Source organism: Notothenia coriiceps, unplaced genomic scaffold, assembly GCF_000735185.1.
Source record: "Notothenia coriiceps isolate Sejong01 unplaced genomic scaffold, NC01 NC01_scaffold00024668, whole genome shotgun sequence".
NCBI classification, from domain to species: Eukaryota; Metazoa; Chordata; class Actinopteri; order Perciformes; family Nototheniidae; genus Notothenia; species Notothenia coriiceps.
Window position 1 is genome coordinate 866,769 of NW_011357369.1, and position 26,944 is coordinate 893,712.

Consider the following 26,944-nt stretch of genomic DNA (forward strand, 5'->3'; position numbering starts at 1 on the left):
ACACATGCATCTCCTTGTTTCATCAAGCCATCCCATCCATCTCAAAAAGACCCTCACAAAAGAACTACACTCTAGTTTGTGTGTCTAAAAACAAGAGGCACACTGAGCCACTTCCTTTTCACATCAGGTCATTTGCATGAAGGCCCTCGTCCTTTAGTGACTCCGAACGGTTCTGCCAACGCAGAAAGCATGAGGAGAGACTCCAGTGTTGAGCCTCCATTATCCCGACCATGCAGCGTCCTCATTCAGTTTTCCTGAGTATTATGAATATAGCATCATGCTTTCAGAATACACAGCTTATATTATCTGCTATTCCAACAACAGAAAATAAACATAAAGTGGGTTACTCCGGGTGTCACAGGTGGGTGAGACCACCCAAGTCAGACCACTCCAACTACCCTGGAGAAAACAACATGATAAATAATCAAATTCTGCAGGATTACTTTGGATCTATTTTGTGGGGGATATTGGTTTTTCACATTCACTTTGGAAAATAACAGTTTTCCATGATCCTTCTTGCTTTTTTCCCTTCTCTTTTTGTGTTTCTGATCACGTATCTGCTTGACACAGAAATGGAGAAGACGCTCCTTTCCATGGGAGAGATAATTGACTTCTGTTCCGTGCGTGCCACAATCAAGACGGAAGACCACAGCGCATTATGAAAATGTGCTGTGTACAAAACAACGTCAGCAAGTCAGCAAACTGCTTGATTTATTTATTTTTTGAATTTTAACGATTTATGCTTCCCTAATGCATTTGCCAGTGACTAAATTGAGCCTGGTTGGAATGCTTAAATAACAGACTTCTACATCAAAATTGAATTCAAACCTTGACACACACAATGACCAGATTTAATATGTTTTTCTGTCTTTATGAAAGGATAATTTATGAAAATAATAGCTTTGGATGGTTGTTAGAACAGTCAATATGGGCAAGCGAACACTGAGCGGAAACATTCTTGTACGAACATGCGCTGAACAATAAAATGAAAAATGTGGATTCCTTACTAAGCGTTCAGCGGTACACTTTCTTGTATGTGTCATAGTACAGATTATCAATACATTAAAGACACATCAGCTTTCTTTTTGCAGGCAATATATCAGAACAAGGCAACAGTATATGTTAGATATGTTATATTAATAAGTTACTGAGTAAATATGTAAATCTATATATATGACAATTGTGTTTGAGCCATTTGAGTAACGACCATACTGAAATAAAATAAGTTAAAGACCGATGAACATGCAAAATGCAAGACTAGCGCCTGTCGCTAAACCTCTAAAATGTCTGGTAATTATTAATGTGCAAAGGTTATAAAACATATCCAAACCCATTAATGAAAAATAACAACCAAGAGATAAACTGGCCTGTTTAGTCCATCAACCTCACATGACCTTGACAAATATGGTAATATAGATTCAAGTTGAATAGAAAAACATTAATTTGTCAACGAAACAAAAAGTCATTATAAACCACTAAACATACACAGCCTAAAGACTATGGTATATTTAGCATTGTTTATACTGCATTTACTAAAGGAATCATGTGAAATATTGTGAAGTCCATTTGTTACCTTCTTGTTGAGAGTTAGTTTAAAAGATTGATACCACTCTCATGTCTGTGTGTCAAGTTTGAAGCTAGTCACAAGACAATTAGCTTAGCTTAGCATTGTGAAAGAGCTACTGTAGCTTGACAATTCCCCAAATTCAACTGAATAATGATTTGTGGTTTTACAGGGAGTTATATTCTGTTAACATGCCTCAGAATACAACATCAAGGAGCGCCTTGTTATCACCAGAAACCAGCGGAGACACCCCACACAGGTACTGTTGTCTATCAGGAAATAATTAGAGCAGCTAGCTATTCTTTTTATTTATTGGTTTGGCCCTCATTCCAATCCAGTAAGATAACATTGTACTTTAAAGTTAATATCAATGATCAGTGAAGGAAGAGACATCACTGAAAAAGGAGATTTCCAAAGTCATTTCAAAGAGAGAGCAAAGGCAACCGTTGACTGCTTAAGCTTTGACCCACTGTACTTGCTGTAGTGTTGAAACCTACATTGTTGTATCACCATATTCCCAGATATAGAAGCATTTGGTGAGTATGGGCTAACTGATGGATATAGTCTCTAAAACTTTGAAAACAAATTGTAACAAAGTGGAATTATCCTTTAAGCAGAACAAATATGAGTGACAACCATCAGACCAAGCATTGTGTTAAGAGAAAAAGTGGATACTTTTAACTATAAATGATCTTCCGGCAGCATAGCAGGCTCAACATCTTTGGGTTTTGATATCTCTGCTATAATATGCATGGGTGGGTTGTTGTAATTAATTATCATTCAACTAATCACACTTTGAAATACACTTTCCGTATATCCCTTTAAGTTAAAGGTAGACTGGTTCAACTCCAACCAATATTTTATCAATAAACTGCCAAACTGAGTCAAATGGGAGTTTATTTAGTTCTCATGAGTCGTATCTGAGTAGAAAATATCAGTGCAGCACTCAACAACACATCCAGCAACATGTCAGCTTTGTGTTTAATAGATTGAGGAAGGATCTCTGCAGTTAAAGGAGTTTTCTTGCTATACTGTCTATCAACTGAAATTGCAAAAGCATCCAAATATATATTACTGCTTGGGGGGGAAAGGACTACAAACAAAGTTTTCTACAGTAAAAAAGAACCAAGGTTTTTGAATGTGAAACACACTGTAATGACGTTTTTGTTGACAACACACCAGTAGCAATGAAACCTTTTTTCTTTCTTTTTTTTAAAGAAAATATAAAGTGTTTTAGGGATTGGGGGGTCATTTTCTAATAGACACACATTTTCATTTTCAGTTTCTAAAAAGTATTTTTCTTTAAACTTAGTACAAAAAAAGACATCTCTACCCGTTAGTGCTTCGTTTTAAGATACTATAACATAAATAAACAATTTATTTTCAGTGTTCAGAACAGACAGTTCCAGTGTGACTGGAAAACTAACATACTCCACCATATTCCAGTTGGCAGCAGAGGGTTTAACAGAGTTCTCCACTCAGATTTTGGCGCACCCCAACGCACCATACTTACAAAATGTTCTTCATGTCTACAAAACCTCCAACATAAGCCCCAGCCAATTTGGGGGGTTCATTCGTGTCACTTTTTTTGAAAATAAGACCAAACCCTTAAAAGTTTTCAATCAAGGACTTGACGAATCTGTTCCAGTCACCCCGCATCAGCTGCTGTCATTTTGATCAACTCCCAGGTTACTGTGTTTCCTCTCCGAGTCTCCTATGAATTTAACAATTACAAATCCCAGAGTTCACACCGGCCTCATTCATTACCTGTAGTCCCAACTTCACTGTGGATACATCAGTACATGAGCACAATCTCTATGCAACAGTAAAGTTCTGGGGTATTACCTACGGATATTTAGCATTTACTTTCTGAAAAGAAATAAGATAGTTTCTGCTGTGCAAAACGATGCCATGAAGAGCTGGTAGTGTAAATTCCATTCCTTTATTTCAAAATCTCTCACTGGTCCACGTCACACTTTTATCTCGCTCGTTCGAGTCTTCCTCATTCAGCTTGTCCTTGGCGCCTCGCTTCCTGGCACTGAGTTCCTTGCGTCCTTATTTGCAGGTAAACACCTCCGTCCTCTCACTGCACGTGTTGCACTTGACAAAGCAGCACCATTGGAACTTACAGTTGCACTGCCACACTTTGGTGTACTGGTGTGTATTGTAGCCCCGCCCACAGCACATGAGGTCGCAGCCGTCTGTATGTGGCGAGGTACGGTTGCACAGGCGCCCCTGGGTGCCCACGCTCCCCGTGGCTGTGTCCTCCTCGCAGTAGTTGGGCGACCTCTCGATGTAGACGAGGTCTGTCTCCATGGGCTTGCGGTAGCCCTGAGTCTGCTTCACCTTGAGGTGGGTGGGCTGGCGCAGTCGGCTAGCCCGGACCACCTCCACGTGCACGGCTTCATTGTACTTGTCCTTGAGTAGGTAGCCAATCTCTCGGAACTTGGGAAGGGTAGTCCAACACGTTTTGGTGGTGCAGGAGCCCGAGACGCCGTGGCACTTGCACTCTAGCTTCATCCTTTCTTCTAGTACCTGGAGAGAAATAGAAGAAACCAAACATTTGTAAAACTGCAGCAAATATGGACATGAAATTGGACTCCAAACTTGTTTGAAAAAGAACATTTAAAAGAAATGTGTCTTTACAAAAACAATGTCCTTGGTGCTCAGTTCACAGGTTTGTTCAGACAAGGTAGGCTAGATTGGGAATATTGGAACCATAACTGGAGCTTCTGAGGCTTTCCCCCTGTTCGCGTCTAGTTCCTGGTGCCATTAGAATCATAGCTAGATTATAGACACATCGATGTAAGTCAATCGCATCCGTTTATTCTCTCTCCAAAAACATCACCAGATACTGGTGTAGCCAGTTACTCACATTTGTGGATTTGTTGATTGGTTCTAAGGTGCTACAAATTGGACCAAAAAGTCACAAATTGAATGTGGCCCACACACACACACACAGGTTGACAGGAAAATGTGTAAATATCACTTTACATGTTAACTATTACATGTGTATGTAGAATAAATTACATCTCAACATGGTAAGTAATGCATATTTACAAATGACTACGTATTTTCTTGGATATGACTTTACAAACACAAATACAAAAAGTTGTTTATGGATAGCTAAATAATTGTGGTACATATGAAGTCGTCTGTGGGTTACGTTTATTAAAATCTATAAAAACTTCCATCAGATGTTTATCAGGTTTTTGTGTGATACAACTGTGTGCCAATGGGGCATTGCTTATCTGCAGCCATTATTTTACTAAGTGGTGATTGTGCTGGCAGCACATACTGTTAATTCATTTATGCCAAAGGTACTTAAATCAAATCAAAATTTGGCTTGAGGTCAGAGCGAGACATATCTCTAAGAAGTAGGCAAATCCAAGCGTATCTGAATCCTCTGCCATGGATGACTTGCAGTTTCTTGCCCCGAGGGAGGGAAAATTGCACACACTTGTAATATTCCATCCTGTAATTTAGTCTACCTTCCATAAGCCACATCAAAGACAGAGAAAAATAAACATGGCTCTTGTAAAACTATCAATCATCTTGGATAATTTGAATCTAGATGATTTAGTCAATAATTGTTGCACAAAACAAACTCAATCAATTGTTTACAGCTGGACGAGAAACTTGGGGTTTATTTGACCGCTTCAACAATGTGATGAATAGAAGAAGGCAATGTCGCCACATGCATGAAAGTGGATCACAGTTACAGATTCAGATGCTTTTAGTCAAAGAGTCATTTTAAATGCAATAATGTCAACATTTTTTAGGTTATTCCCTTACTCAGACTTGGACTTAATTTCTCTTTGAGGTTATTTCCAACATATGGTGCACAGGGCAGAATGTCTTCTCTTCGAGGCCTAATCCTGCGGCATATGGGAAATATTGTGCGCTGTCGTCAGTGTTTAAGTGTCAATCCTTTGCCCGATGGGAAAGTCAAAGACCTACTCCAAATCAAAAATGTACCCTCTTCATTTTCTGCAGAACTCTGCTTAAAGGCAAAGGAAATGAGGAAAGAGGTAGTGGAGTTGGAACGGGTCATATGAACACGTCTCTAGTAGTCCTGACATGACTATTTTACCCAAATCAGGACTCCCCCCACTTGCTTGAACGAAGTGTTTGTCTTTGTTGTATAAGACGTAAGTTTGGTTGGCAGGGCATTTTTCCAGTGCAGCTTTTTCCTGGCACGTCGCCTCGCCAGAAGCACAACTCATCATTTATATCAGACACTTACGAAATGTACACATGAGTTGTTCAATATCTCTGTCTGTCTTGTCTGCGGACTCATGTGGTCACATGTTCCCGATTTTAGGCCATTTGATTGAAAAAACATGAGCTCCCCCGACTGCAGTACATAAAAGCCGGGGTCAGCTGTCAATCACGCCTTGCATGTTGATTCAGAATGAGGATTTCCAAAAATGTACAGCGCAAAAACCACAAGGAATGCCTAACATAAGGACTCTGACGGATGCATGGAAACATTTACTTAAGCCTCTGATCGGTCACTAATTAGTCCAATATGACCAGATTCCCATCTGAAGATCACTCGTCAAACACATGTCGCCGGTGCAAGATGAAAGAGATCTGGTGATTCACTGGGTGTTCTCTTACATTCCGGTTAGTCACAGAATTGATTTGCAATAATGGTTTCTGTTTCCACAATGCTTGTTATCAGTGATTACAAAACACAATCTCAGCTGGATCACATTGGCTGAACCAATTCCTTCCTCATCAGGATCACTTGTATCAGCTTTTTTTCTTTTTGACTCTTTCTCTATACAAATGTCGATGCCACCTGCTGTCAAATGAACAGAAATGACATGCAGTGGACATGGAACGCAATCACAATCAATACAACTACACCAAAACCATTCTTCACAGTAAAGATATCACAGCAGAATGGGAAGTGCTGTATATACAGTATGTGTCTGTTGGCCAAATGTGATGCCGATCTGTCGAGGTCTAGACTACATGCAAATCCCAGTCTGAACTCCAGTCCAAAGCCCGGTGGTAATCCACCAGAAGCTGTTTGGTATCTGCCAAGAACGTGAGAAAAACACTAACTTATGCACTTCTTTTAACAGAAAGCAATAATGAGGAGATGCTAAATTCATATGCGAATCACATTTATGGACTATGAGCTCAGACCTCTGCATCCCTAATAACCTCCTCCAGTCCAAGAGAGATTTCGGCTTTATACTGTCTCAGCAAAGAGGAAATCTGACTTTTACACATCCTCTTAGACTCTGAGTTTCCGAGCCCCAGAGTCAGAATAGCAACAGTGCCAACTCCAACCCTTAGTGTCCAGCATGCCAGCACCCTGGCATGTAGCACAGACGCTATCAGTCTGCTGTGTTAACACCGGCATTGTCGGCCTGCTTTCACACCCTGAATAGACGCAGTCAAATGGCAGTGACATGTTTTGGTACTGTGCAGAGAACTGCAATAATATCCTGTTCCTGACTTTACACTTCATAATTCCATGAAAGGAAAAAGGGGATGGCAGCTTTCCATCTGGCAACAGTTGCCCAGGCCCCATTTTCCCAGTGGACACGATAAAGCCCAAGTTATTAATTCGATCCATTTGTCAACATAACATCATCTTTTATCTTTTATTTACCTCTCACACTTTCTCTTTTTTCCTCCCTTCATGATTGTTCTGGGATGACTAATAGAAAACAAACAAGTCCATGAAGATGTTTGCACTCGCCCAGAAATAAAAGACGCCCTCTTAGAAGGAAAGATATGTCAATAATTGGCTGAAGCAAAGCAAGCTGCTGAACTGGGTGATCCACCAGACAGCAGATTATTCAATCCCATTCCTTTGTCACATGACTGTGTGACTTTTAGCTCTTTATCTGGGAATGTTTGCTCTTCTGCAAAGGAACATACAGTACAGGCATGTATGCATCTATGTTTGAAATCATGCACGTTTTTTCTAATTGACTCATAAAATGTTTTGTATCTATGAAGGAAGAGTTGTTCACCTCATCAAGTACTCATGTACGGGATAATTATTTTACATCTTGGATCTCATTTCCGTATTTCTAGCCATCATTTCTATCACTCAATAAAAGATTACACTAGCCAAAGTAATTGATGAGGTCTGGGAGTCCAGCAACAAACTAAGTGGAGAAAGTTAAACCATCTTCCAAGTCCAACCTGTAACATCTGGATTTTTTTATGAAAACAAGATGGAGCTCGCCTTAAATGCTAATAAAAGGGATGCACGGGAAATCTGCAAAAGTACATGAAAGTCTGAAAGTACACTTTGATGGTCTACCTGCATGTGCCATCCGACCTCTGCAGCTCATCCAGAATGCAGCGGCTCGTCTGGTCTTCAACCTTCCTAAATTCTCCCACACCACACCGCTCCTCCGCTCCCTTCACTGGCTTCCAGTAACTGCTAGAATTCACTTCAAGACAATGGTACTTGCGTACCATGCAGTGAATGGATCTGGCCCTTCCTACATCCAGGACATGGTTAAACCGTACACCCCAACACGTGCACTCCGCTCTGCATCAGCCAAACAGCTCGATGCACCCGCACTGCTAGGGGGACCCAAGTTCCCATCAGCAAAAACACGTTGGTTTGCTATCCTGGCTCCAAAATGGTGGAATGAGCTCCCCATTGACATCAGGACAGCAGATAGCTTACACATCTTCCGGCGCAGACTGAAAACTCATCTCTTTCGACTCTACTTCGAGCGATAGAATTACTAACAAAGCACTTATATACTAATAAAGGACTGACTTATCTAAAGCCAGTTGAGTAGCACTTTAAATGTTTGGCTCTATGAAACCTGATGTACTTATAGGATTCTGTTTTCTTCTAGTTTGTATCTTCTTGGTCGAATGCACTTATTGTAAGTCACTTTGGATAAAAGCCTCAGCTAAATGCAATGTAATTTAATGTAATGATGGAAGGTTTTAACTGAAAGAGAAATAACTTTAATTTGTTTGCCCTTTCTGACAACTATCTGATCTAACCACATTCCTGGATTTCAGCAGTCACCTTCATATTTGATCCAAATTAAATAATTCATTAGAAATACCCTTTAAAATGGTTCATTATTCTTAAAAGATTTACATAAGTTGCTCAACTTCCAAATATCCACATGTTTGTATTAAAAGGGCTTTGCTGTTGCTTACTTTTGAATAACATCTGGGATTACCAAAAACCTCTTTACCTTTCTCCCTGCTTCATTGTTATGCAAGTTCATCAGGCGGCGCGGCGTCTTCTTAATCTCGCGGGCATCCACGAAGCGGCGAGAGAACTCGATCCCGTACTTGATGTCGGCCGAGCAGCCGCCCCACTTCCAGCCTTCCTCCTGGTTGTTGTAGCCCTGCTTCTCCCGGTCGCAGCCGCACTGGCTCAGGTTGCCCTGGCTACAGGCTGCTGTGATGGCGTGGGCCACCCCCGCCGCTGTGATGGCGTAGGTGAACGCTGCTTCCCGACTGCCTGAAAGAGGACGAAAAGGACTTAATTTAAGGAATACTGGAATGAAATAAGATAGAAGCAATAAGCAGATCATGAAAAATGCCACAATTAAGCTTTTGAATCAGCCCTTTTTCATCTGCACTGTCCCCTTTTGCTAATTCCTAACACACATGTAAACATATCACAGCTATCCATCCTACGTGGTTCTGTGAACTTTAAACCCAGACATATTTTGTACATCACATTCAAAAAGCTTCCAAAGATGTTTAAGTAAGAATCTTAGCATGTTTTAATAATATTGTAAACGTATAAGTCATTTTTAATGTTGACCATGCTCAACTTCAGTACAGCAACGCAGCACTCCAGTCACATTATGAGTTGCAGCAGAAAATGTTGACCTTGATAAACCGCACAGAAACTTCAAGTCTGCTCCATCCTCTAGATAAGCTACCAACGTCTCTTTCCCTCTCCCAAACAGCCTTCCTCCTGCACCTTGGTGGAAATGTGGTCACATTTCCGACCACAAAGTCCTTGGGCCCAGCCTGCAAGAGTGCAGTGTTGGAATTCCAACGTGGGGAGAGCTGGTCTAGGTGCTGTCCAAAGTGCTGAATTCCTCCACAGGAGCACCTTGTACTGCTGCCCACACTGCGAACAGCTGGGGGCTGCAGGTCTGACTGCAGGTCTGACTGCAGGTCTGACTGCAGGTCTGACTGCAGGTCTGACTGCAGGTCTGACTGCAGGTCTGACTGCCTCGTGCACACTGCTCACTGATGAGAAGGGAGACTATCTGATTGGCAAGAGCCACAACCAAGACTGGACACAATAAGATCAAGAGCTAAACCTAAACTGGAGATTTAATTTGACCTGTGTTGTGTGTTATTCCTAAGAACTGCCGTGTGGAAATCTCATCTGATTATGTGATGATCAAGTCAAATATGAGTTCGAAAAATGTAATCTGCTTTGGCTTATGAAACCGGTTAAAATGCAAAATTCACAATGCATTTGTATATATGTATAACACATGTTGGATGGACGTTTGAATGATTAAGTCCTTTGGAAGCCAGGATAATTGATTATTTGTTTTGTTTAGTGAAAACAGCAGAACTCAATGTGATGTCTTCAAAAAAAATTATTATATAATGCTGCAAATTCTCATAATTTTATGAAGGTGGAACCAGCAAATGTTTCACTGACCTAAAAGATGACCTCGCTTTCCAAAATCATTGTTGATATTCTTTCTGTTGATCAACTTTATTTTTCACCACTAGGAGAAACCACGTTTTTCTCAAAGAATCATGTAATCGAATAAAAGTCCTTTGGAATAATAATGATGGATTTAAGATAAAAAGGAAGATAAAGGATAATGGTACACATTTAGCCAAAAGGTCGATGTACCCACGCCATTCCACTATTTTCTCTTTCTAAATACCTCAGAGTCCTCTATACTCTCCTGATGGCTGCAGAGGCCTGCCTCCCCTGGTCTAAAACAGACTGTGGGCTATTACAACCTCAGTCTTCCTTCAACTGGCAGTAATCTGGAAGCGGCCGAGCAGCAGAAACAAGGCTAACCGCAGAGCAGAGAGGAATGTCTTTTGATGTATGTTGTGTAATGTACTCTGTTGTAATTATTTGGATCTCTAGGTAAAATGCATTTTTCTGCACTTCAGACAACCAAAAGCTCCTTGATGATTTATCATTTCCTCAATGGCTTTCACAGAAACAGCCAAGAAGCTTGTCAGAACAGTTTGGCAAACAAACTCCACTTTATTACGTCAGATCCAAACAGTAACTCCAGTGTTCTGGACATTATAATGTCATTGCACGCTGCAGACGAGTTGGGTGTGAAAAGCAAAGGATATTTCATTCAAACCTTATTAGATGAGTTGTTTGTAATTCTAGTAGCATCTAGTAGGACAAACTGTCATACAATGTGATGAATTATGATGAGTTGTGCCTGATTATAATCAAATTAAATCATATTCCACTGTATTGAACTATTTGGCTGTAACATGCTAAAACATGTCCTGTGAGACATATTTACATTTTTCAATTAATGGAGTAAAACAAATATACAAAACGTTCTGCGTGCAAAAGGGAGCTGCAAAACATTCAGTACCTACAATAAATAAACCGTCAGACACTGCAGGCGCACCCACATTCGTGTCCACCAAAAACCGAAATAATATCCCAAAATGAGCAAATGGAGGAAATGTTTACATCTGCAGCAGCTAAGTACATCAGTAAAGTGGAAATTATAAGGAAATAAAACACAAAAATGCCTCAGCATGGCCTGTGTAATTTTCCCTGACCAAATAAACTTTTAACAATTTTATAAAGTTACTAGGCGTAAAATCTTTGCTTATTTTAACTAAGTTAATGGGCCCAGACAGTGCGGTCAGATAGAGCCAAGGCTGCTAGCATTAGCTGGAGTCTTGCCTTGGTATGACTGCTTCGCATTAAGCAGAATAGTCAAATGTACTTATCTGTTCTGGTTTATATTTGCCTATTGCCTAATTTTATTGCTCTTTTTGCACTACATATTCCGTGCCTAAGTGCAGCTTTTATATTTCATTTCCTCTTCTTTCTTCCAAGGGATTTTTTTTGCACCTCTTATTCTAGTCCATTTTGTGAACTCTCACAGACGTTTTCACCCAAAGCCACTGTTAATTTCCTATCTTGGCACTGGTGCTGCAGAGCTAATACCACGGCCACAGGTTTGCCTGGTGGGGACTGACTCACAACCACTTGCTCCTTTGGTTAGCAGCAGAGCTGTGCCCCACCAGCTTGTGGTAACAATCTGCTGCCCCCACCTCACACACATGCACAGATGGAGGCGCGCAACCATAATGTAAATGCATTCACAAGCATTCATATGCACGGAAATCCTCAGTGACCGGCCACATAATAAAAATACACAACACGCTCACACCGCCCTCCACCCTCACACACATCCACTGTTAAAAACACATTTCCACAAACAGAGCGTCACTGTAATGTTTAAAACAGGATAAAGGCAGTTTCCAGAGAAAGGGTGGTTCCCTGAGCCGTAGATGCTCGCCCATTTCTGGGCCCATTGAGTTGTGCTGCTCATGGGGAAAATGATGATGACGGGGCTTGTACTGGTTGTCACCCCCTGGTGGGTCTGGCAATGCCGAGGCTCTGCATGGCCATAATGAAAGCCAATTACACAAGCCATGGAACTGTGCGATCAAGACCCTCTTTTTTCATTGTGCAATGAACCAAAGAACATCGGAAATCAGATGTTTGCTGTGTAAATACATCCTTGTGAATGGAGCATTCAATCTGCCTCTTGCCTATTCAATCACATTATGTATGACGAATCTTAATATTAAAAACATATAAACTACAATCAAAACTTTCCCTCCAGACAAATGCAGAGTTATGCTTGAACTCTAGTCAAACTATTTCAGGGCTCAAAGGTTGTTCACTGAACAAAACAAATTCATAAATATTACCACAGCAAGGAAACAATGCTCTGTTGTCTTGTGTCGGATGTTGTGCGTGCAGCATCGTTTTACACCCGTGCCCTCAGGAAAAAGGCTCTGCTTTGCTTAACAGCCGTGTGGTTGATGAAAAGCGGAGGAGAAAAAGCACCCATCACAGCCGCTGAAAGCCCAGCAGAGCCTAGCCCCAGAGTCCTGAAACCCCTCCAGGAGGAACCACCCTGGGATAGCCTTGCTAGCTGCCAGTGGAAAATTGGAGTGACCAAAAAAACCTCAATGAACTTGGAAACATCCAGAGGAGAAGAATGGAGGAATATTAAACCAGATGTCTAATGGAGTTTAGTGGCAAGTGTCTGCTACACTATCCAAGAAAGTAGGGAGGAAGAAGATCAGTCCAGCTACACTTAAAACAGGTACAAGCCTTAAAAAACAAGCAACTGACTAAAACCAGAGATTTAATGAAAGCTACTGGCTCAGAATGCCTTGGCCTTCACATCGACTGACCAAACCACTTTGGACCCTTGGCTGAAACTGGGACACAAAAAGAAATCTCTGCATGTAGTGGCTTGCCGCTAAAATGGCAATCTGTGTTTATAGCCGGAGGCAGGCACACCGCTAGACGATTAACATGACACAGCATGGAGATTTACAACCGATGATACTTTACGGGCAGTGCTGGTGTAGCAAAGGCTAGCTGATGTAGTAACACTGCCGCTGAACCTCAACAGGACATGGTTAGGCTATGTTGCTGACAAGAGAGAAAAGGGCAAAGATATATAGTAGGGACTTAAACACAAGGCTACAGGCCACTGCTCTATCCAAAAAATAAACCCAATGTTTTGTTGTGTCTTTTTTCTAGATGGTGAAACGACAAATGTACACCATCTAGAAAATCCATTTTGTATTTTTTAGTTACTATGATGACCAAACTCACCTGTTTAGAGAAGCTATTGTATATCTATTGCTTGTTCAGCATTATTTTAATGTTGTATGCTAATGTTTAGCATCTGACACTTCAAAGGCTGCTGATAACCAGATTCACATTCTTTGTTTGTGTCAGTATACTAAGCCACAAGAAGCACTGAGGAGAGCTGATGATTTACAATTCAGCACAGATACAACTTTATTTTGGCAAAGGTGAGGGGGACCGGATACAGTAAGAGGGGAGGAGAAGAAATTCAGCTGATGAAAAGGGCTCGAGATAAGTAGTTTAGGCTGGAATACTGGTGGTGCCCTTGCCAAGCAACAGGAAAACACACACACACACACACACACACACACACACACACACACACACAGAGAGACACGACACACACACACACACACACACACACACACACACACACACACACACACACACACGAGAGACGACACACACACACACACACACACACACACACACACACACACACACACACACACACACACACACACACACACACACACACACACACACACACACACACACACAGAGAGAGAGAAGCAGAGCCCAGCAGTGCAGTTGAATGGCCTCTCCACACAAGCCAAGCCTGTTGGTGGAGCAGTGAAGGGGAAAGCTTTTTAAAGGCCCCCTCATCCCGTACATGCACTCACACCCCGGGGACAGTGGAGGGTTGGATTGCATATGAAATGACATCTCAAAAACTCAACGATACACTGAAGTTTCAGAGCTTCATATCCATTAAGCACAAAGACATCCTGTCACAGACAAATGGCACTACAGTGAACAAAGGGAAAAGTGTCACCTGCTGGTGGCTGGAGGTCTTTACACTTGTGCTGATGTTGACTGAAGTAAAAAAAAAAAACAGTACAGGGAACTACATTTTTTCTTGCAGAGGACACAGCAACAAAAAATTCCCCAAACTCACCACCACTCGGCCCCAATTACCCATTTTCAAGGTGGATAGAGAGATAGTTTCTGGAGCTTCACTGACTTCAAACTAACTTATTCTGGCTACTCTTTCTGCCTTGCTGCACTTCCACTTTCCTGATGAAGTGAAAACCCTAAAGCCAAGGAAGTCACTACTCTTAAAAAAAAGAGCAAAAAAACCTATAGAGCAAGATAAATGCTTAATACGAAGAAAAAAACGTCAGCAAAAATGGAATCAAATAAAAATCTGAGATACTTCGAGGCGTTTCGTAGCACTAATTGTACATATAACTTCTTGAAAACTATTCAAAAAAATATGTTTCCACACTGTACATATATAATAGTTATGACACCCAAAACACTGAAAAACAAGTTCTAACCAATGCCTTGACGGCGCTGGAACAGTGTCTCCAGGGCCCCATGGAAGGGGAAGAAACTTGGAGGAAAACCCCTTGCTTTGTATACCAATCACTGAACTGACTAATGCGTACTCTACTACTGTTTTCCGTTCCGCTTTATGTACCGTTGCTATGAACATATGCTCCCAGCAAATTATAGAAAAAGTTTGTGGTCTGTGAGGTTTGCAGCTTGAGGAATTAGCACAGTCTTGTTCCTGTACAATAAAATAATATTGTTTTACCAGAACTAGGCTCCACATTCTCAGTGTACTCACATCATGGAGCTGGGGAAGTGACACGCTTTGGCACAGCCGCTTACTGTAGGGTCCCGAGTTTGATTCATATAATAAGGAGGGCTTTGAGCTGTAAAGCTAAAACAATTATGAGGGTATTTAACGTTGCCGGTATTAAATGCTGAGAATGTAAGTAAGCTGCCTCCCAGGCATAGAAAATTGGGCTAACATCTCAAAAGCATCCTTTTTCCTTCCCTGATCTCCCTGAGGTGGAGATAAAGCTTTTCCACTGAATACCGAGACTTGCTAAAACAGGCACAAATCTGCTTCCCCCTCTTTCATCCTAATAATGAGAACGAATCAGGAGCTCACCTGCTCAGATCTGGAAATGTAGGCCTGTATGTGCCCAACACGGTAATCATCAAGTTCATTTGAGGACAGAGTTGAGGATTTTCCTCAATTTCAATCCCATTTGACTTTCTTTCATCTTCAATGGAAACATATTTACCGAGATATATATCAATCCCACATCACATCATTGTAGACATCATTATCCTCATCACTATAATCAGCGAGTCAAATATGCCACTGATGACATGTTTCCTTTCTCATTACAACAGAAACCTCCAGACCTAACATTTCCATATTCACTGATGTTCATCAAACCCTCAAATAAAGCCCAGGTCTCTTCACATCCTCTTCCTCCTACCAGTGTCTCTTTGCCTCAAACCCACTAGCTCTCGCTCTCCCCTAAGTGGGCCAGTAGCGGTGTGATTGTTGGCACATGTAAATGTCCAGTGGCGGCCTGCGTGTAGAGAATACAGTGATCGGCCTGGGATTGTGTGGAACAAAGCGCGCTGTGAGATTACAGTTGATCCTCTCGCATCCTGTTTCCTCCTGCGTCTAGCGGCCCTGGCAGACACAGACAGACGCAGATCCCAGCGATAACGCCGCGGGGAGCGGAGGGGCCGACGACTCACACATATACAAGCGCAGGGGCCCGAGGGCCAGGGTCCACAGCGTTCCCCGGGCCACGTCAGCAGACAGACAGTGGGTGGGCAGGAGAGAGAGCAGGGTGAGGGAAAGGAGAGGGTCCCCAGCTCCCGACACACCCACGCAGTCTGAGACAGAGACAGAGCTGATGAATGAACAAGGGGCCTGGCCGTGATAGCGTTGTTTGGACGCGTAGGACGAGAGGACCCACCCTAGATACAGACGCATGTTGTGGGCAGGGGATGTGAGGCGAGAAATTGGGAGAGATGACCTTTACCAAGCCGTGATGACCACAGCCCACACACTGTAGAACAACAGCCCATCAGACTCCCCTATCTGATAAAAGTGAGGGGAAACATCCTACACACTGGAATACACACACACATGTATACGACTGCTCTGTTTTCTCTGGACTCATATGGAGGAGGGCAGAGAGGATTACGGCTACCCACATGATGATGGGCTGAAAAATAGGCCTTTTATCCACCACCGTTCCACCATAACACAATGCACGCATCGTTTCCACGCTGTTATCCGCATAGCATCAAGTACTTGGCTGCCTGGAAGTGAATCTGCAGTTTTGCTGGGAGCTCCGCACTTCGATGCATCAGAGATATTTGATATTTTTCCGCGATAGCAGCCACAGTAAAGCATTTTTTATGATAACGATGACATGTTTTTATCTTTTTACAGCATAACAGAATCGTGTGAATGATTACATATCTGAGCGGATAACCACAATGTGCCCAAAGGCTGTACAACCAACACGAAACTAATCCCACAAAGGGAAAAAACCTCTGCGGCAGTGAGATGATTGATGGTTCTTTAGGGGAGTTCACCAGTGTCAAAGTACCCAATTGTGTGCTGTGAAAAAAAAAGCCAGTTTTGAAGAATGAGTTTTTGACTCTTTAGTACACGAAGCCTAGGTATAGCCAACTCACTAAGCTCATATGTCAAACGGGATAACATTGTAGTTTTCTCATGAAGAATTTAACTCCCTCATGGAGATAGCCTTTAAAATATGAGAAGGAAAGACATTTTTTTGAAGATTTATTCTTTGTCCTTCAAGGTATTTGAATAAGCACCAGGTTGACAGTGTTTGTGGATTCAGTTTCATTATACGACTGACTTATTTGCTTTCAAGGAAAGAATGTTTATCCTGTAGTTGATATTTAACTTCAATGCCTGTTTTTGAGACCGAATCACATAATTTAAGAGGAGTTTGTTGAAAAGTTCAGCTGGTCGAAATTAATATTTCAACTTGCATTTCCTTTGACTTCTGTCAGAACGAGGAAACAAAGCAGGAATGGAACCGCATGGTCATTTGAATAGATTTTCTTGTCCGTTCATTATTAGCCTTAGGTTGGACTGCGATGTTGTACTTGCATTCTGCAGGGATACGATTTCACCACAAATGACCATCGACTGATTCCGAGAAGGGGAAGGATCTCCGCCAATGCATTTATAATCTGCAAGTATGATGTTGTCCTTAAACCTTATAGTGCAGCGTATGAGAGGAGAAATGCTGAATAAATAAATGTATGGCTATTTTAGGCCACATTATAGTATTGATTGACTACGACTGGCACTGTAGTTTATTTATACTCCATCTGATTCTATGTATCGGATAACTGAGAGTTGTTTTTGCCCATGAAATCTGCTCTGAGGCCGTCCTCTGTACAACGAACAAATCCTCATACCTAAACCTAAATAAAAAAAGACAGAATAGGTAGTCTGTCAATGACTCAGGCCCTTGTGATCAAATGGTAGCAGTTCTAACTGTGGTTAACCTTGTGAATAGAAAACCCTTATTACTTGGTTCTTGTTTTTTTAGGGGATAACAATCTGCATTAGTTTAAATAAAGAAAAGTTAAATACAACTTAAATCATCAGTAATGGACAACACAATGATTATTAAATTAGAGACAAAGGCGCCATCAATCTTTTTGACTTAAGAAAGTAAAGTAAAAAAGATCTTTAACAAATGCAGCTTTTTTTTTAAAAGGGCACAGAGTGTAAACCAAAAATCCAATAACTTCTATCAACCACATCCTCTTTGTACTTGTCCTCCTCCACTAAACAGAGTACCCACCTCAGCCCTGAGTTATGTCTGGCTCTATCTGTGTGTGAGTGACCTTTCCCCTCCTCTCTCAGGGCGCTCTGCTCGGAGCGGTCCTACATCTCCAGCTCCCGATCAAGTACGTGCCTGTCCGGGAGTTCTTTCCACACAAGTGGTTTTCAATGAACCTGCTGACTTAAACATCCTTTATCTGACTTGACGCTGGTTTGGCCCCTGCAGCCCTGGCAGGTGGATCGCCCCCTGCCTTCACCACACTCTGTGCTTCCACGGGGAGATGGGTAAACAGGGGAGGGAGGGAGTGACTGGCGGTGGATACTATAAAGCAGGATGGGAAAATACAGACACGAACACACCCTCTACTTTCCTACCTTCTGCCTAAGCCTCCACATTTTTATCATACTTGCATTTGTTTGCCTCAGATAGACATTTCTTATCAGTTTTCCCTGTTCACATCCTTAGTTTCTGGTCATGACACACCGCTAGAGGCAACGACCTCTGACGTATATAAGAAAGAAAGAGACAGAAAGGGAGAGAAAAGCCTTTTTGTTATAAAGTCACCAATTCTAGTCATTTTTGATCCGTTCTTCTTTAAACAACAGCTTCATTTTAACCTTGTTTTTTGACCCTGCAAAAAAAAAGAAAAAAAACCCACTCTTCCCTCTGCAGTAAAACCAGCTCACCTGCTCAAGTGCTCCATCTATTCTTGTGCAACGGGCCCGAGGCAGAATGATTGAACTTTTGTAATATTTCACTGCCGGGACAACAAGAAACCTCTTTCAGATGAAACGCATGAATCAGGACGGTGACAAACTGGCTGGAAAGTCAAACAGAGAGTAACCAGAGCAGGCCATTTTATGACAAGGGGGCCAGTGTTGGCCTTTGATGCTGAGTGTAGCCGTTGAAAGGTGTCCGTTTTCAAGCCCTAAACGCCGACATCAAGTGCATTGCGATTTGAACAAAGCTGCAAGGTGTTCATAAGCAGGTCTTTTAAGAGAAGGGTATCTCTATTACAGGTGGTTAACTAAAGGAATGTCTGATGTTGGGACACAATATAAGGCTTTTTTTTTTATAGGTCAAGTCAAAAGATAACATTCAAGAAAGAGAAAAGTACAGTATTAAAGGAATTGATTACCTAAAAAGAGAATAAAACAACTGAATAAATACAACGGGGAAACGTTGTCACATAATAGTGTTTGTGTGTAGAAGTTGAGGTACGGGGCAAAGATCACTGGCTGGATCAAAGACACGTCAACATATTATGTTAGATGTGTAACCGAAACCACATTGAGCTTTCGATGCACTCCACGCGTGGTTGAACACACTTAAATACGCATAATAAAACGGCATCAACATATCACAGCCGTGGGATCAGTCATGACAGAAATATTTAAAATAGAATGATTCATCCAGAAACCAGGCCAAGGATTAAGATTGGAGGACTGACCACGTTTGCCATTCTCATGCTTAAACCCTCCTTTCCTCATGACTTGCTGATGGATTTGTCTATAATTTCATTATTACTTCTTAATAGACTGCAACAAGCCGCTCAATAAGACCCATTTCTGTTAGCGAGGGATAATTCATTCCACATTTTTACCGACTGAAAGCACCATCCCATGCCAACACCATAGCAGGGCATCAAGAGAGGACTGCTAAATCTGCTTTTGCAGAGGAAACAGAGACGTACTTAAATTGCCAGTTTCCAATCTCACTCCATGTTTATGGTTTTGTTCTCCAATTTGTCAGTTAGAGCCTAATAGGGAAGCCAACGCTCTTTGCAAACCAGAGATACTGGTAAAGGAACAGAGGACAAAACACGAATGGGGATGCTTTAATTTTTCCATCAATCCATCTAACCTCAAGTCTTCATCAGTGTCACGCAACAGGGATGGAGCCAGGAGCAGAAGCCTCCTCCTGAACTCAAAACACTTTTTCTGTTTACAGTAGAAGAGTGGAATAATTATCAAATGGTCAGCCTTTGAAATGAATCCACCTTTGCTAAATGAAGATATCTCCTGTTGTGTAATGCTCAATAAACCAACTATTAATGTGTGCTCTCTTGGAAAGCCAATGTAATATCATGGAGAAGCTCCAGAACAGAGACTGCCTCCAAGAGCAGGCAGCACAGAGAGAATGCATTAGACTTGCGGTCGGCTGATCTTTGGTTCTTGAGAAAATGCCGACATCTCCTCCCTCCAGTCCAAAACTAAGACTGGATCACAGAGCAGGGGGAAAGGTTTAGTGTTCATAATTTGGGGGATTTGAATGAAAAACTTAAATGGGAGTGGAATGGGAATAGCTTTTCCCCTGTACTTGATTATGATGATGTGGGAATTTGCAGATTGGGAGAAGGGATTGGAACATTTTGCTGAAGGGCTGTATTCCATGATTTCATACGCCATGCTAAAGAATTCCATAATACATACAGACATGGTCAGAAAACATGGTTACATCTTCAATCATGAGCAACAAACACTGGAAACTATCAGAGCCGAGAATGTCGTGTGCGAGGCGAGTGGAGGGCAGTTTCACAATAAGGTGTTGAGAGAAAAACGCTAAATCGCCCACTTTTGGCAGTGCAGTTCTGCAGGAGCTGTGGCTTCTGTGGTCTCCCACGGTGACCAAGTGGGACACTGCTAAACTGAATGAGCACTGTCAGACAGCATTCCCATCTACAGCAGGGGAGAGCGTCATCCCACTGCCTCAAACACCAACAACACGTGGACCCAGCTCATGGCTCGTTAAAGTTTAGGGGAAACAGCCAGAGTTTTTGACAAAATGTATGTCCATGTTAACAATATACGTGATTTGAAATACAGTGAGAGAAAAGGCTTGAACATCAATTATTAGTTAAGTAGTGAAACTGTGTATGAGCAGAACTCTCCAAGAATGCTTTAAAGGTAAATCAAGGGAAGATGTCGAGCAAATCAGTGTACTGTATATCAAAACAAAACACTGTTTGATGCTGTCAGAAAACTGGTGCCTTTAAATTACCTTAAAGTCTACTTTAACAGCTGCCCCACTCTACCTGTCATTTCAGGTAGGCAAAGATGGTGATGAGTGGCACATCTGACACAGGGATGCTTTTAAGTCTGTTAAACACGGATTTATATACCAACAGGTCTCTTTTCAATGCCGAGCAAAGACCCAGAAAGAAGCCGGAACACACCAACAGGAAAGGGTTAAGAAAAGAAATGGCGCCAATTTCAGATTTTGGGCAGCAATTGTTTGATAAAAAAATTAATGATATTTCCATCATCAGGAAACATTAACATTCCTGGGCGAGCTGAAGAGAAGCTCAGATGAATGTTGGTATATTTCAGAGAGGATTTCTCCATGTAGTTCATTTGATACGTTGTTCTGTAACTAAAGTTCAAGTCAGAGAAGGAATTTATATTTCATCATAAACATTTGGCATATATTTAACTAAAGTTGATAACATAATAAAATAATGTTGAAAATAATACCTGTGTGTAAATGTGTGTGTCTGTACAATGCATTTATTGACGGAAATGATTAATTGAAATGTAAAACATGTCTTTTTTATAGTTACTTATGCTTATAGCACATTAAGCTCTTTAGTGCTGGTTCTATCTTATAATACCATGAACCAACATCACAAATTCAAGCCATGGCTTTCACATAATATGCCAACACTGTCAATGCAGAAACAATTGGACAATTTTCCTTTAACCCCTATGGAGTGGAGGAAACATTGATTAATAGAAAGAAGAGAGGAAACACCCTGTCCTAGTGCATTCCTGTTAAAGTTTTTAAAATCAAAAACAGAGCTACAGTGTGTTTTCTCTTTTTTATCAAATAAACAGCATTTGACAACTGTAACACTGCAAATGTCCCCATTATGGGCCCTAAAAGGTATAAGATTATCTTAACCTATGTGACTTGCATGTAGGATTCAAATGGGACAACAGATGTATGTTGATTATCACGTAGAACTAAAACGCAAAACAATAATGTGTTTGTAAATCTGTCATGGGAGCTCTCAGCTAAATGAAGTTGCATGTTGGTCTACAAGAAGACGTCATACTTTATTGAGAAGACATTAAGTCCCTTCATTATAGGAAAATGACAGTAGACCCGGCAGTCATCTCCCTCGGATGAGAAGTGGACACCAACAGTCACCAAACGTGCACAGTACAGAAGCATGATGCATTTATTTGTGCAAATCCACTAGAAACCAAACAAGAAGAGTGAAATTCAGATGACGCCAGTATGGGATGTAGATGTGGCATCACTGTCAAAAGGAGAAAGAGCCCCATAGGGGTGAATGGCGTAAAATACAAAAGGATGAGTGAATGCTTACAATTCCCATTCGAGAAAAAAATAAATATGTTAATTAGAATTGCTAAATGTAGGTTTCTATCCTGCAAAGTGCTTTAGTAACCAGTATAATATGTAAAATTATTTCTACAGAAATGCAGATTAGACAAAACGATGCCTAGTGAACCAGTGCCTTAAATCATTTCTAGCTCCCCGCCCCCTTCAAAAGGGCATAAAAGAACAGACCAAAAGGAGGAGGAAAGGGTTTGTTGAGTGGGGAGGAAAACAACATGAGCTCCATTAAAATGAAAGCGCCACATTCACAACAAAGAAAAAATGCTTTTGGAGGGAGAGCTGGAGCTAATTCAGCTACTCCTTAAGAGGAGTGATTGTTAACAGAGCCACTGGATTAAATGCACAGCCCGACCGCAACATAATGGCAACAAAGCATCTTCCAAATGAAAGGAAATGTAAAAAAAAAACCTGTTAAACAAAAGCGATGCAAAAGAGGTTTGCGGAGAGCCAAGTCTCTCAAACAAAAGCATCGTAAATGTAAATGTTTGTCTGCTTAAGGTCTTTTGCTGTACGTATGTGTCCCGCCAGGCATGGACACAACCAATTTAGCCCGATTGACAACAGATGTGTCCATCTATTTTGGTTCAACAAGCGCTCTCTGCAATAACACCATTAGTTGTCTCCTCATTTGCGATATCATTTTTCAACCATACGTTTTCCCCATTAGGGCCGCAGTGCCTTTCGGTAGCTTTTCCATAACTTCGCCGAAGCCAGCAATGGTCGGCATGCCGCTAACCGACAGTCCCATTGCAGAAGCTACATCAACAGAAACCAGAGCGCGCTGGGGAAATACAACATTGTCAATTGAAAAGAGGACAACTAAAAATGGAATAGAATCATCAGTATATGAAGTCCTCTTCAATGCCAACGCGAATGGTTATGCAATAGAGAGCCAAAGAGACTGCGTGTTGCTGGTTTGAGTTTTGACTGTGTGATGTGTGCAGCTTGGGTTTGGCTTGTGAGGAGCCATATTTCATGGGGCTCAGAGGGTCGGGGCTGGTACCACATTTCATACTCCTCTTGTACAGTTCCTTAAAACTGAGACAATAGGATGGCTTGAAACACGCATTTCCTATTCCCACTACAGGAACAAACTGCTGGTATTCCCATGGTTGGCTTCATTATTATTACCAAACGACAACAAATGATTAACATGCAGAAATAAATGTCCTCTGAGTTGCATCCCGCACACACACAACATCCAAGTTGTCATACATTGTTGTCATGTTGTTTCATCGTGAAATAATCCATTGTGATGGAACATCGGACACACACACACTTGTGTATCTATCATTAACAATATCCCTTACTCTCAGGTGATGACCTTATCCCTTGCACACAATTCTAAATTAAACTCATAAACCAGAATAATTTCACTCCAAATCAAAGCTTTAAATCAAAAGTAACTTATGATTGAACACAAACCTTAAATAAAATCTTAGTTCTAGCAACAAAAAAAACGACTTTTTCAAAAGATATCCCAATTTATTAGTCCCAGAATAGGTTTCCCACATACACAAATACACACACAAGCACACAATGTGCACTTTCCCATTTGTGAAAAAACTCAGACTGACCTACTCGCAGCTCCTGACCGAAGACTGTCCTTTCTCCCAGCGCCGAACAGTTCCAGCGTCCATACCGGAACTGGTACTGACACTCATTGATGCCCATCTGGGCGCCTTCGCCCACAACAATGATGGCGTCCGGGCGGCTCTGGCAGATGGCCCGCTGGCGAGGTGCCAGCCCGGGAATCTTGTTGCAGATGATGTTGGCACCCAGAGCCACCACCGAGGACAGGGCCCTGCCAAAGGAAGAGAAAGACACCACACACCACACACACACACACACACACACACACACACACACACACACACACACACACACACACACACACACACACACACACACACACACACACACACACACACACACACACACACAGACACACAGACACACACTCAGTTAGGACTTTTAGAGGACGGCCGCACTGACTCATTTATATAAAACTCTCCAGAACAGAATTCATTTTAACAAGTGATTGATGAGTGTTCCAAAGTGAAGTGAACACTGTACTAACTACTATTTAAAGGATTAAAGTTACATCAAAAACCTTTATAAATAATCAAAACTAGAGAACTGACATCAGCCTTCTAGAAGGTTGTGATTGGATGGTGTATTAGTTATAAAGCGTTTTTTATAAGTTGTTAAGTAACAAATTGCCGTGAATAGTTGCCAGACTTGCCTCTTATGCAAAAACAGTATACACACTTCATCAAACTGTTTTTCTGTGATGTAAATGCAGGGTTCAAATTTTAACCAAATGTCACACAAAATATTATTCTTTATGATTTGTGTGATTATGTGTTTGAAAGTTATACAGGGTATAAAGTGCTGCCTATACATTTCATGACAGACTGCTGTTACTTTGGCCACATCGGAAGATTGGTTTGCATGGAAAATATGTACCCGTTTTCGACACTGGTCGCATTAATCCACAGGGTGTTAATGTGCTGCATCGCAAATGGCAAACACCTTTCTCCACTCCCCTCAGGGGGACGTCATCATATCTGATCTCTGGATGTGATCATATCAAAACATATGTTAAAGCTGGCTTTGTAACCACTGAGAAAGCCAAAACAGATTACAGCTAAACAAAGTGCTGACTTTCTCCACAACTCTGTTTACAGCCCTCGAAACCATGTAGATACATACTTTTCAAACATGTCAGGCAATGGGAGCCATAAACGAGCGTGGAGGCAAACGGCAGCTTTGAAGTATGACGTCTGCCTCCAAAGGCTTCACCACAAATGGGGCAAACTAACGCGGGCAAGTTGTGTGTCAGCGAAAAGCAACAGCGGCGTGAGAGGAGTGAAAAGAAAAGAGGAGAAACAATGATTTCTGTTGATACAATGCCCTCTTGACTAAGAAGAAAGATATGATTGTTGATTAGAAATCTCCCTCAGATCCCATGTTCCCTTATTCACTGTTTGCTTGAGTTTCTTCACAAGACAGAAAAACTTTTTATCATACAAGTTGAAATAGATTCTCACTGCAGCGACACAAGTTAAATGTTACTGGACTGAGGACTAAGCACATTGTCTTCACACGGCAGTCAATTTTGCAACTGAGCTAACTGAAAGAAATCTTTTAAATTACAGTAAACAAGCTAATATGTGTTTCCTAAAACAAAGCAGAAAATAAGCAAGTTATGTTTTAGTCTAAACATGTGCATCACTACACTTCAACTGAAGGCTGTCAAAATTAAACAACTTGAAATAAAAACCATGAATTCATCAGGTGCATTCACTATCTGCAGGAAACACTGTGGCCGGCTGCTGCTGCTGCTGCTTTTAAACACTCCTCGCTCTCTCTGCTGTTAAACAGGCCTGAACTCCTCTGACCCTCTGTGACCCGCTGCTGTATAGGTGGTTGTTCATGGCAACGCTGAAATGTAGTTGTTACAAAGCAAAAGGGCAGGCTCATTAACACGAGTAATGTGCAACTGGATAAATGCACTGTCTTAAATAAAGGATGTTACGGTTGAAAAGAAGTGGTTTGTTTATGCTAATCCAAAGGCCATACAATTAATTTGTATTACTATGGTATTTTAGTGCACAACTTAAAAAGCTACAGCACATGGATATTTTTAGGTCTTGCAAACAGACCTCCTAGTGAATTCCCCTCTTGGCTTTTTTCTCATGTCGTTCACCTGCTAATTCACAGAATCACAGTACTACTGGCAAACCGAACCATCAGACAACACCAAACAGAGAATTCCACAGCTAAGCTTTTAAATCCCTGAAATCATCAAAGTGCACAAATGCGATTCTGTTTGCTTAGCGCATACTTGTATGTACGCCAGCGGCTTGGGGACAAGCTCACCCACGGTCACAGATCCACCATCAGATAAAACGGCAGCAGCAGCTCTAAAGTATGATTTCATATTTCAGATGTCAGAGTAATGATAAGGTGAATTTATTGACCCAAAGTATTCAGTGTTTGATTGAACTCTTAATGCAATTGTCATAGAGGGATGAATTAGTTGTTTTTGTTAATTGCTCTGCAACAGGTGGCATGCATTTTTGCAGAATCTAATGCACAGGTAAAAGCTCATATCATTAAGCTCATATACAAAATCAAATACAAATCTTATATGTTCTTTCAAATGTTTTTTTGGATTGATTAAACATCACTAAACTAGTTGTGCAAGGGACTTAACACAGGTCACACATATTTTTATCTTTATCCGACAGAACATCGGTAACACTCAGTAACACAAAGAAAATCACATTATACAAAACATCTAACATAACATTTCAGAGAAAGAGAGGCCTCTGCCAGTTTGGGCTGACATAAAAAAAAAGAAATTGGAACGACATGATTGAAAAAGCCAGTAGCAGTGTGAGAGGTGAGGAGCTTACAGATTCCATCAGAGGGTAGTTTGGCCTAAAGAGAAAGTCTATAGTCATGGCGTGCAGCATGCTCACAGCCACCTACTCCATCAAACAAGTACTTTGAACCTAACTGACA

General features: G+C 41.4%; 1 protein-coding gene across 3 annotated transcripts in view; it reads right to left on the bottom strand.

Moving 5' to 3' along the window:
• Positions 1-700: 700 nt before the first annotated feature.
• LOC104955515 (protein Wnt-7b) overlaps positions 701-26,944 on the bottom strand; it is a 31,377-nt gene continuing 5,133 nt past the window's right edge. For all 3 annotated transcript variants that reach the window (XM_010782854.1, XM_010782853.1, XM_010782852.1), the window contains 3 exons: positions 23,989-24,215; positions 8,767-9,038; positions 701-4,099 (listed from right to left, as the gene is read on the bottom strand). In XM_010782854.1, coding sequence (XP_010781156.1) covers positions 3,620-4,099; positions 8,767-9,038; positions 23,989-24,215 — 979 coding nt within the window. In that variant the 3' untranslated portion in view covers positions 701-3,619. The remainder of the gene's footprint in view (positions 4,100-8,766; positions 9,039-23,988; positions 24,216-26,944) is intronic.